Source organism: Diadema antillarum, unplaced genomic scaffold (assembly GCF_040938485.1).
Source record: "Diadema antillarum isolate AM-2024a unplaced genomic scaffold, OU_Dant_1.0 scf00000204, whole genome shotgun sequence".
Classification (NCBI taxonomy): Eukaryota; Metazoa; Echinodermata; class Echinoidea; order Diadematoida; family Diadematidae; genus Diadema; species Diadema antillarum.
In genome coordinates, this window is record NW_027271093.1 from 1,025,008 (window position 1) to 1,037,452 (window position 12,445).

The 12,445-nt window shown below is 40.8% G+C and overlaps 1 protein-coding gene across 1 annotated transcript; it reads left to right on the forward strand.

Moving 5' to 3' along the window:
* Positions 1-1,769: 1,769 nt before the first annotated feature.
* LOC139723974 (alpha-1,3-mannosyl-glycoprotein 4-beta-N-acetylglucosaminyltransferase C-like) lies at positions 1,770-12,037 on the forward strand. The gene is made up of 4 exons (XM_071635173.1): positions 1,770-1,794; positions 9,088-9,218; positions 10,016-10,115; positions 10,812-12,037. Exons 1-4 carry the CDS (start codon positions 1,770-1,772, stop codon positions 11,993-11,995), a joined length of 1,440 nt encoding a protein of 479 aa, XP_071491274.1. The 3' UTR covers positions 11,996-12,037.
* Positions 12,038-12,445: the final 408 nt, after the last annotated feature.

A 12,445-nucleotide genomic window follows, 5' to 3' on the forward strand; every position in this document is an offset into this window, starting at 1 on the left:
TCATGAAATGCCCCCCAGGAGTCCCCACAAATCTCAATTTTCTTCTTGGGTAATGATGACATACAAGAATGTGTGGAAGGTGAATTTGTGATACTCAGGTTAATTTGTTTGAATGAATAAAGCGCGATCCTTTACGTGCATGGGTTGTGACTCTGTCACACACAATACCTCCACTTTCTGAACTATCCGAGGGACAGTATGTGTGTGTGTGTGTGTGTGTGTGTGTGTGTGTGTGTGTGTGTGTGTTGTGTTTTGTTTTGTTTTTTGTTTTTTGTTTTTGTCTTTATCCCCGAAGTTGAGTGCGAAATCCCCGGTTCTCTTGTTTAATTCAGCATCAGTCTTGCACTGAATACAGTCAGCCCAGTTCAGCCGGCGTGATGCCAGTCACCGCCGCTGAAACTGCGCGAAGATTCCGCCGTGCGCCTATACCAATAGAAACGTTGCATGTTAATGGCTGAATGCTGTTTCTGTAAAACAAACGAACAAACACAAAACACGAACAAATACACAAGCAAACAAGCAAAAATGCACATTATCAGCAAAAGAAATTATAAGAAATAGATAAACTAAGCCTGGGTGTATTGTTGATATTGGTACAAAAATTATGTTCTCTTGTCGTTGCGACTTTATTGTGTTTCATTTATTGTTCTGAGCAGTGTTGGGGAGGGATAGATATTTTGTTCTAGCGAAGAAAGTGTGTACGTGAGTTTGTGTGTCTTTTCGTTTGCTTGCTTGAATTCATTAAGCCCCAGTCACATAGACGGGTGCACGTCACGAGACCGACACCCACGAGTCATACAGCACACGAGTCATACAGCCCATGAGTTATACAGCTCAAGAGTCCAGCCCATTAGTTCGACACTAACCTAACAAGGCCCACGAGACCGACACATTAAACCCCGTGCTGTATCTGTCGAACTCGTGGGCTGTTTTCACCTAGTGGCGAACTCATTGGCTTTATTTGCCTAGTGTCGAACTCATGGGCTGAATGATTCGTGAGCTGTATGACCCATGGACCTTATTTCAATGTCGAACTCGTGGGCTGCATGACTCATGGGTGTCGGTCTAGTGGGATGACCCGACATAGACATGCCGGATCCGTGTAGATGCCGTGTTTGTCCGTGTGGACGCCGCGCTCTTCTGGCCTCATCCGTGTAACTGCCATGTTGATACCGTGTGTACAGTCATACCAATGTTCGTCGACGCTCCATCGAGGTCGAAACTATCCCGGAACTCGCCGGATCATCGTGTAGATCCTTGAAGATCCGTGTTTATATGTGACTGGGGCCTATAGAAAGGAGTGCAATTGTTGGTTTGTTTTCTTTCGGTCGGTCTCTTATGGTCTTTGCAAAATCCCGTTAGGCTTCATTCCTCTTGCATAGCATGTCATTATGCATGATATGCTATTATAGTTAATATACATGCTCTTAAAAGTGGGGAATCGTTAATAGCGGATGTGGACTAATAATTATTTACATTCCTGAGCATGATATTAAACAAAATATATACACTGAGAGCTGCTTTATAGTTGAAATTCTGGTTTCCGAGTTAATGACAATCCTGGTCAATAGATAACACAAGATCCTTCTTTTTTAAACATGAATTTCAGTGATTGTTATGCATCGGGCAAACTTATGCATTATGTAACTTTGAAACAGTGAAGTGACTAACCAACTGAGAAAAACGAAAGGTAATATGTACCAATAAACATGGGCTAACTCCGAACAGGCCAGTAACACATGACTTGCATAATATGGATAAGAGAAACAATGTGTCTGTGTCAGCAGCATGCAGGTGAGTAGCTTTTTCTTTTCTTTGTTTTTTTTTTATTTGAGAGGAGGGGTATATTCATGAAACAGGCTGGCATATAGCAAATAACGGGAGTTTCCAAATTCAAGAAGCTACTATCCTGTCATCTCGTAAGAACACGAGTCTTTTTTTTAAACACGATTAACATGAGGAACGTCTACTTGCACGCAGTCACCACTTGGACAGAACTTTGCATATCGACCGCAGTTCTATAACGGGCAGGCGTTTTTGCTTGCATAACATGCTTCCTACTCCGTGACTGAACATATTCCTGCGAAAGAGCAAACTGGCTTGTACGGCCATACAAACACAGCTGAGTATAAAATGTACAGTCGTGGTCATAGACGAGGTCACAGTACTATCTTTCTATATATATGATATATATATATATATATATATATATATGAGATTAAAACCTAAAATGGCATTAAAACGCTTTATCCTGGCGAGGAAAGCGTATGTTTTAGAAACAAGATATATGTATATATATATATATATATATATATATATATATATATATTTATTTATTTATATGTATATACATATATATACCTCTACAATACGTATATATATGAAGGTGTATATTCAGTCCAGACAAATATGTTTTGGCAAGGAGGTTCAACAGCTGGAGTTTAAATTGGTGGCCATAAACATTATTCAAACAGCTGTCAGATTTCTATGGATGGACAAAAAAAAATATCCACAGGTGCATTAATTAGTGCCTTTGATGGTCGGGGTTAAAGTCGACGTCTCTCTAAGCAATATTTTGAACTCCAACATAATAATTGCGGGTATACTTTGTTTGTTTATATTCAACACATTAATTGAAATCTAAGATAATCTAACAGGTTTCTCATAAATTAGAGTCAATATCCCGTCCAGAGTATCTTTGAAAGTATAATCCGGAGCTGTATGTTGAAGTGAAAATGTTTGAAACTGTACCGTCCTGGAAAGCCCATTTTATCACATTCCGTTTACTTCGGACAAATAAAACTGATTTGCTATAATCAATATCAATATAAATATAATTATTTATCGATTAATCCATGTATCAGATTAATGCCCTCGGACATGCCTAGTCGAGTCATTTTGATTTTTATTTCATCAATCTTTTCGCAATTTCTATTAGCGCATGCCGGTATTAGGCGTCTTTTATTATGTAGGCCTACCTTTTTGTGTAGCACATCATTTATGGGTAGGGATGGCGAAAAAAAAAAAAACGTAGCCAGCGCCATGTTTGTAAAAGTTTGGGGCCCAGTTTATATTTCTAGTGCCACTTCCGGGTTTCATCAGCTAACAGGCGAAAAAAAAAAAAAGAAAAGGCCTTCAGCGCAACTTTCTGATTTCACTTTCTTCGGCTGACATGAAAACAAAAACCTTCACCAGCGCACTTCCCATGCACTTCAACTGGTACAACTTGCAACCGGCAAAAGCTTAACCACATTCTACATTTTCGGGGGCAAATTGGTTACACCCTATATATTCCTATGTGTTGTGGAAAAAAGGTGGGGGCCAAGCCCCTCCCCCCCCCCCCCCCGCCCCCCCCCCCCCCCTCCCGGTTCCACTGGCCCTCATAGACCATCATAAAGACATATACCATCCTGAGAGAGTGACCGGCCAGTAAACAATCGATGAGACATTTGTCTTCCATTTCCTGTGAGGCAGGATCCAGTTTAGCACATGGACTTCAAATAGGCCTATTTCTCTTTTTTTTTTCTTTTTTTTTTTGGAGTAGCAGCTTCCAACGTGGGTTCAAAGGGATAAAGACAGTAGCGTTGTGCCTTCGTCTCTTTTGCTCTTTGAAGAATGGAAACCCTTCTCAAATAACATTCGATGAAAAGAAAGAGGAGGAGACTACTGGTAATCTATATAAACAATGTACAGGTGTTCAAATATACCTGGCACTCGTTGAAAATTGTAATTGCGTTTCGAATCAAACATGCAAATCAAACATGGACTGTGAGGCTCCATCCTATAGCTGCTCAGTCAAAAGCGCCCCAGTCAAATGCTATAGATGACTTCACTGCAAAACGATATGTGTAAACGTTAGGTCAGTGCAGTGTTTTTGTTTGTTCGTTTGTTTGTTTGTTTGTTTTGTTTTGTTTTGTTTTGTTTTTTGTTTGGTTGTTTCATTTCCATCTGACGAGATCCCTGCACAGCCCATGTTTAGCTGTACTTGCTTGTCTGCCTATTATATGGGGTCCAATTTATAATTGTGAGTACTTGGGGCGAACCATTCACACCCTGATCTCAATTAAGATAATGAAGCGTGATCTTTTACTTGCGTGGGTTTGACCCTCTCAAACACGGGACCTCCATCTGTATATTATATCCGAAAGACGTCCACAAGAGAGAAAAGGTAAATCAATAAAATTGTATGATTGTGATTTAATTTAGTGAGATGCGTGTCGCCGAGAGAAACGAGCCTTCTGTTTCGGGAATAGCTCTGTATTATGATTTAAAGGCCCCATCATCATATCCATGCTGTTCCGGTCGTGTGTGATATCCAATTTCGTGATTGTTTCTGCTGATGTTGGCCTATAATGAAATCATATCTCATACTCAGATTAAACCCACTCCCCCCCCCCCAAAAAAAAAAATGTTTAAAATGGTGTTAATCATTTACCTTTGCATTTATGTTTTTTTTTATTTATGCACCAACTCAACTGTACCCCTTTAAAAAAGAACAAATCCGATACCTGCCGTGATGGGATTTACATCAACAGTAAAGTCTGCTGAAATAAGCATATCTATAGTGGTGATTTTATGAAACCCTGTAGGCTATCCGTTAGCACCAGCTCACGATCAAGCTGGGTCGATTGTAACATTGAATGATCGATATCAGGAAGAAGAATGAGATTGCATAAGTATCTATATACGTTGTCCTAAATTACAATACTGCTATTGCTGTTATGTGGATTTGCAAGCAAGCGCCATTTTTAAGAAACACTTGAATGATCGTTCCATCACAAATGCGCATGGCTCGCTTGGTGCCAAATAAAAGGGGCCTTTCTCTGCTCATGCGCAAAGTTAAAACCCCGAACGGTAGTATTGAAGCTTTTGGGAAGTAACGGTTATCTTCCTCCCAAGTCGAGAAAGATTTCACGTGGCCATTATGGGCAATCATGCGTGGATCCCGTGTATTCACATCTATACTATACCTCATCTGCTTGAGACTTATCTGCTTGAGACTGATGTTTCAAGGAAATAACTCACAACTCCTTGTTATCGGGGACGTAAGGTGACCCCGACGCATTGTCAGTCCGTTTTTTGTGTTCTTTCAATTACTATTCTCTCCAATCCAACGATTAATGGACAGATTTCGAAAGCAGATTTTACGGCCAGTATCCTTTCCCTGCTTGAATTCCAAAGTCTATAGTACACAGTATAATGACGTCGAATTCGTCCTTACTCCAATAAAACCAACACTCAAAAGATCCAACTGAATTTAGTTTATTAAAAAAAAAACAACAACAACAGGAGACATCACGAGTTCTGGTATATCAAATGAATGTATATTTTCTTATGCTTGCACTGTTCGGCGACATTCATCTCTGATGTCAGTTACAAAATTATGAAAATGAAATTGATTTTTTTGATGATGTCATCCCCACACAATTTCCCATTCAAGTAAATTCTAACTGGAGTTCCTTTCATTGCAACTCATGGACAAAATGCCCTATCACATCGGCATTGATAAGCGCTGACTATTCCGTGTCATATCAGTAGCCATGGCAAAAAACAAAATAACAAAAATCAATGGCGTAGATACTGAGTATTCGGGCTGGGCTTAACCAATTACTGTAAAGGCGCCATATCCACTGGACCAAAAAGCAATGCGTAGTACCCGCTGCACATGCAATACGGATCAGAACCAATACTGGTTGCCAGGCGGTCCCTCGGTATTCTATAGTGAATACGACACCTGTCCGGTGATCAGGGGCCCGTTGCATAAAAGTTACAATTATGGTAACTTTGCCATCCAATGGTAACTACCATGGCAATAGTACTCAACGACAAATCAAAATCAAGAATTCCATGAAAGTTCCCATCGGATGGCAAAGTTACCATAATTGTAACTTTTTAGATGCAACGGGCCCCAGGAGATCGTTGGTTCCAGTCCAGCCCGAGTATGGATGCCCATTCATTAATCATGGCTATAATTCTACCAAGACACTGAATAATTTGTCAGTCAGTTGCAATAAAACTTAAAACAACTAAAGAATTCTTTAGTGTGAATAAATTCCTTCTTTTTCATGTTTTTAAGTGACATTAGGACAAATGGAATAGATCCGCTTCTATCTCATCTCTTCTTGTATGTATCAATAGGTAAAATTTCATTTTAGTTAATGACTAAACAAGCAAAATATTCCAAGCCATATACCAAACAGTACCTATATAGTTCAGCATCACTAATTTTCAGATTGCTCAGAAACACGGGGGCGTTCAACCATTTAATGAGTCTGAATCAGATGAATCAGAGTCTGATTTTGATAACTTGATATAACATTCTGTACAAAGTATAATTTTGTTCAAAATCAAAAGCAATTTGAATGTGTAGGTTATAGCTTCAATCGTAGTTTATTTCAAACGCATTGGATACGAATTCGATGACTGTATTCATATAGTATTGCATACATGTTTGGGTGCCCGTGTACGTACACGCAGTGTTAGAATGTGTGCAGGTGCACGAGTATGCAATTTGCATAGATGGTAGTCCGGTTTACAAACATAATTTTATTCAAGTTTTATGCATGATGCGTTAATGACAATGATTCTTCTTTACAACTGGGCCCCGTTTCATAAAACTTGTTATCAATAACAAGTTACGATAGTTACAAGCTACTGAAATCCTTGCATCTGATTGGCTGAGAGAAAATAAATTTGTCATAGAATCGTGACAGTTGTAACTGATAACAAGTTTTATAAAACGGGACCCTGAAAGCTTTCCTGAGATTTGCCCGAAGTGGCAACATGCAACATGGATTCCAAGTATTGATAGGTGTCTGTGGTGTACATCTAATAATTAACACAGCTCGTTACCACGTCAGGACGGAAGAAATAGGCTACCCATGTTATTAAACCAGTCTATTGACTCAGCATGCTCAGGGTACTACACCATTTATTATGTGAACAAGCAATTTCAAAATTAATGCAGGAAGTGGGGGCGCTGTGGCATTGTGGATTCGGCTCCCGACTCCCAATCGGAGGACCAGCGTTTAATTCTCGCCCAGTGCTTAACGTTCTTGGACAAGATGTTTTTACCCACGCAGGTCCCTCTCGAACCAGGGTGTACAAATGGGTTCCTGGTAACGCTAGGGTAATAATAATGGCAGAGCCCTCTGGTAGGGCAGTGGCAACACTAAAGAGGCTACCGTGGATAAATGAGACATTATAATAATGGTACTTATGATAATAATAATAATGATAACAATAATAATAATCATCATCATCATTATTATTATTATTATCACCGTTGTTGTTGCTGTTGTTATTATCATTATTATTGTCATTATTATTATTACTATTATAATTGTTATTATCATCATCATCATTATCAATATCATTATTATTATAACTATTGTTATCATCATCATCATCATCATTATATTTATCATTGTAGAATTTAGGTAGCAGCCTTGCGGACGAAGCAGCCAAATCATTAAGAAAAAATTCATCAGTACTCGTGCAAGAATAATACCGACATCTGCTCAGATTTCGAGTTTGTGCCCTGACCATTCAGTGGCGCTCTCATTCTTATGTTTGGAGATAATAACGTCATGCATTGAAAATATGCGATGATTGTAGTCAATCCGCCTCAGATATTGGACACATAAAAAAAGTGATCACTAATCTTATTTCCCCACTGCTGTCTCAAAGAAATGAAATTATCGCAACTTGTATCAATTGTTGTTTAATCAACTCACAACAGCTGTTTCACCTGTAATAATACGGCATTGCAGGAGAAAGTAGGCCTACAGGGGAAAGTGCATTGGGCAAAGCCATGAGAGATATATGTCTATACATGTACTAGTAAAACAGACCACCTAACTTTGGCTCGTCACAAGCTCTGCACGTAGTTATTCAAAAAAATGCAATAAAATATGCCCGAGATTTTTTCTTCTGGTAACTAAAGGATACCATATTTGTTGAAACGAAAAAAAAAAAATAATGCCTTTCGTAGCTTTCTCAAGAATCCCTTATTTTTCCGCTCTATTCTTCAGCTCTGCTTATAATTCTCTCTCTCTCTCTCTCTCTCTCTCTCTCTCTCTCTCACACCTGTCATGCTTGCCGCAATAACATCACTTCTCGTTGCGAGCAGCTCAGAATTATATATTGAATACGTCTTTTATTACCCCATCCGCATTTTCATTTGGTCTGCCTGTCCGTATGTGTGTGTTTGTGCGTGTGTGCCGTGTGTGTGTGTAGCGCTATTTCTCTTCTCTCTCTCTCTCTCTCTCTCGATATGACATGCATTTTAATACTTGTCGAAAGAGGTGCTGTTTTTTGTTTTCTTTCTACAATGCTTGCCGTTATGATACAGCTTCGTTATGAGCATCTCAGAATATCAAATATGGTTTTCTTTTTATCACCTACAAACCACCACCACCACCATCACCACCACCACCATCACCATCACCACCATCACCACCACCACCACCATCATCATCACCACCATCACCACCACCATCATCATCATCACCATTACCACCACCATCACCACCACCACCACCATCATCACGACCACCATCATCACTACCACCACCACCATCACAACCACCACCACCATCACCATCACTACTACAATCACCATCACAACCACCACCACCATCACCACCACCATCACCATCACCATCACCACCATCATCACCACCATCATCACCACCATCATCACCACCATCACCACCACCACCACCATCATCACGACCACCATCATCACTACCACCACCACCATCACAACCACCACCACCATCACCATCACTACTACAATCACCATCACAACCACCACCACCATCACCACCACCATCACCATCACCACCACCATCACCACCATCATCACCACCATCATCACCACCATCACCTCCATCACCACCACCATCACCACCCCCTCCACCACCATCACCATCACTATCACCACCATCACCGCCATCACCACAATCACCATCACCATCACCACCACCACTACCATCACCACCACCATCACCTTCACCACCACCACCCACCATCCACCAACACCACCACCAAAAACACCAACACCAACACCACTATCTCATGCAGAGGAAGATGAGAAGCCGAGTCCTAAGCAGCAGCTGGAGAGTGCCATTGTAGAGCGCGATTCCCTCATATCCGTGGCGGAGCTCTTCAACCGGAACTGCAGCGAGCGGTACAAGAAATCCAAGAACTCATCGGTAGGTATGATGTATGTACAAGAGATATTTAAAAGTTAAAAGAGTAAATCCACGCAGAATATCACCCTCTATGAATAGAGGCAGAACAGATTCGAGAAACAGGACTATGTTTGGTTGAATTTGGATGAAAACTGAACAAAAAAAATATTTGTTTTTTCTATATTTAGTTTTTTCTATATTTTGAGAGATCAATCAAACACGAATATTTTTCATACAGTGGATTCCCGTTTAACGAAGTCCTCGGGACCGGCTGTTTTCTTTTGACATATCGAAATTTCGTTTTCAACCGAAGATATAAACAATACAAAAAAAAAAGAGCGGATAATGTTACGGTCTGAATCTATACTTCGTTATAACCGTAATTTCGTAATAACCGTGTTCGCTATAACGGGAGTGTACTGTACAACCACTGTATAATAACATATTCCGTCATCAATAAGGGGGAAGAGAGAGAGAGAGAGAGATTTCATGCAATTTAATGCATAAAGCACATTAAGGTGAGCTGATATGCTGTACAATGTGATTGCCAACTAATAGTGCTCTTAGAGCTTTGTGTAGGCAGTACAATATTCACGAGTTTTTCTTTCGTTATTTTTCGTCTGCTTAGACACTAAAAAAAAAAAAAACGTTTTTCTGTTTCAGATTTCGCCATTCTCCATTCCCTCTGCTATATTCAAAGTCCTTTTTTCTTTTACTTCTGCTTTCCAAACGTAACGCATTAAAGGTATTTGTATTATCATAACGTTGTAATCTTTATGTTGTTGCTATTGTTTACTTTTTGTCATTCATTTATTCAGACCGTCAGTCCATCATGCAACGCGCGCACGCTCTGGAAGCACTGTACGGCTGCCGATTTCAACATTTCGCGCGTGTTGGGGGCGAAGAGACCTCAGCGTGGTAAGTTTATAATCATCATCTTATTGTACAACAATTGACCTAACGCTTCACTGTCTTTCAAAATCTATTTCCTCTTCGTTTGTCAGAGTAGTGTTTATTGTTAAATTCATTTCATTATCTCTTACTTACTTTCTGTCTTCATTTTCAACAAAGAACTATAAATGATCTTCTATCATCAAATAACAATTGCCTCTGATGACGCATTTCACAATTTTTGTCCTTAGACTTTGTTCACCGATCTGTGCAGAGCATTAAACTTAGCGCAATATTGATTGGTCTTTAAAGGTAATTACATTTCTTTCTTGAAATAATTTTTCAATCGCAGTAGATATAAACTCTAATAGACTTATTCTTATCCTATGGACCACCTTCCTTATGTGGCCAACGCAGACTTCAGTATTGAGAGAAGTTACTTGTCGTAAACCTTGCCTAATGCAGTCAACTGTCTACTGCGGCCACCTGCCACCTGCCACCTACCACCTAGCTTTATAGCTTTATCATACCATGGACCCTACACCATGATTACACATGAGTCCAATGGCGTCTCAATGTTATCTACAGTGGATATCACACATAGGTTGAGTTTTACCAACTTGTATTGTTAGCATGGTTTTTCTGACATGGTACATCGACTAAGCGAGTGAAATGGCGTCCATAACATCAACAACTATTTGTCTTGTCTTGCCATTTTTTCAGGGTTTTTGACACTACTGATGCCGCTGCGACCCCGAGACACGCACGACTACCTCATGAAAGCAGTGGACTCTATTGTTGACAACTCATCTCCCAGCGATCGCCGCGTCGTCACCGCCATCGTCTTCCTCGGCAACGATCTCGACGAGCACGCCCGCAGGAGAATCTTGCGATTTATGACTCAGCGGTACGAACGATACCTCGCCAGCGGATTTCTCCAAGTCGCTCAATCTCCTCTGGAGCAGGAACTGCTGCAGCGCCCTCAACGGTTAGAAACTGCAAGCGCCTCCTCGTTCCAGAATTCTTCGTTCTTTCAGTTCCGGCAGTTGGTGGATTTTGGCTTTGCGCTGAAATACTGTCTGACACAGGGGAATGAATATTTCATGTTGTTGTCTGATGATGTTATCATGACGGAGAATTACATTCCGGCGATTGAAGGATTCCACAACATAAATAGGAATAGGAAATGGGTATCTCTTCAGTTCGCCACTCCCGGAATGACTGGGAAATTTATTAGTAAAGCTGTTCTAAGAGAGCTTACGGATTTCTCTCTTTTCTTCACCCCTTATCATTCTGTCGATATTCTGTATCAGTACTACATCGACCTTCGCCTTCAGAGGCTGAATTATATCCGCAAACCTTCCATATTCGACAGAATTTGCAACAGGACTACGCGACCGAACGTCACTCAGGAGCTACACTACTCGAAGACTCCTCACAACCCGCCGGTGAAGTTTCACACCAGCCTCGAAGCCGTCGACGGCAAACACCTTCCCGCCGCTGCCTACGGCACGGGACTCGATTTCTTCCACGGGAAGTTTCCGAAAGCCGACGACTTCTTTGTCCTCGTCTTCCGAGAGCCGACGACCATCTCCCGAGTGATCGTCAATACGGGAGTGCGGAAAAATAAGCAGCTGGATCCAAAGGAGTCCATCCGGGATATCCTCCTGGATGGGAGCCTAGAGCTCAGCCACACACGAGCCGAAGACGGGAAGTCAGAGTGCGTGGGATATCAAACGTTAGGATACTTTGTCCTGGGTTCCGTGGACGTGCAGGCGATTGAAGACCGATTCTCGCGCGATGCGCACTGTCTGCGCATCAAGGTACTGCAGACGCAGATTCAGTGGCTTGTAATCAGCAGCATTTCCATCTGGACTCAACAGCAGAAGGAGCCATCGAGTGCGTAAAAAGAAGCGAGTTTACGTGGAGACTATGGGAAGAGACTACCAAAGGAGTCATGATTTTCCTTCAACAATTCAAAGCAGGGCAACTTACAGGGATAAGGTGCATGTGGCATCATTCGTTTCTCATATTGGTATTACAAAACGGGTAATGTTGCTACAGTTTTTCCTTCCTTTTTTTTTGTATGAAGGACTTTGTCGTATTACTGGTTTATTTACAATATTCTTTATATTACCCTGCATAATTCCGTTGTACGGTTGCTTAACATTAGAATCATAAAAAATTGAAATGACACTGATAGTAGAAACATACCTGAAATTAAAAAAATAAAAAGATATTATACACATCAGACCTTAGCATCAAAAAATGGGATAGGTGAGAGTATTGCACAACAGGTAAGGAGATACAGTATGTACGTCTATAGAGAATAACAAATATGGCAGTATGGAGATGAG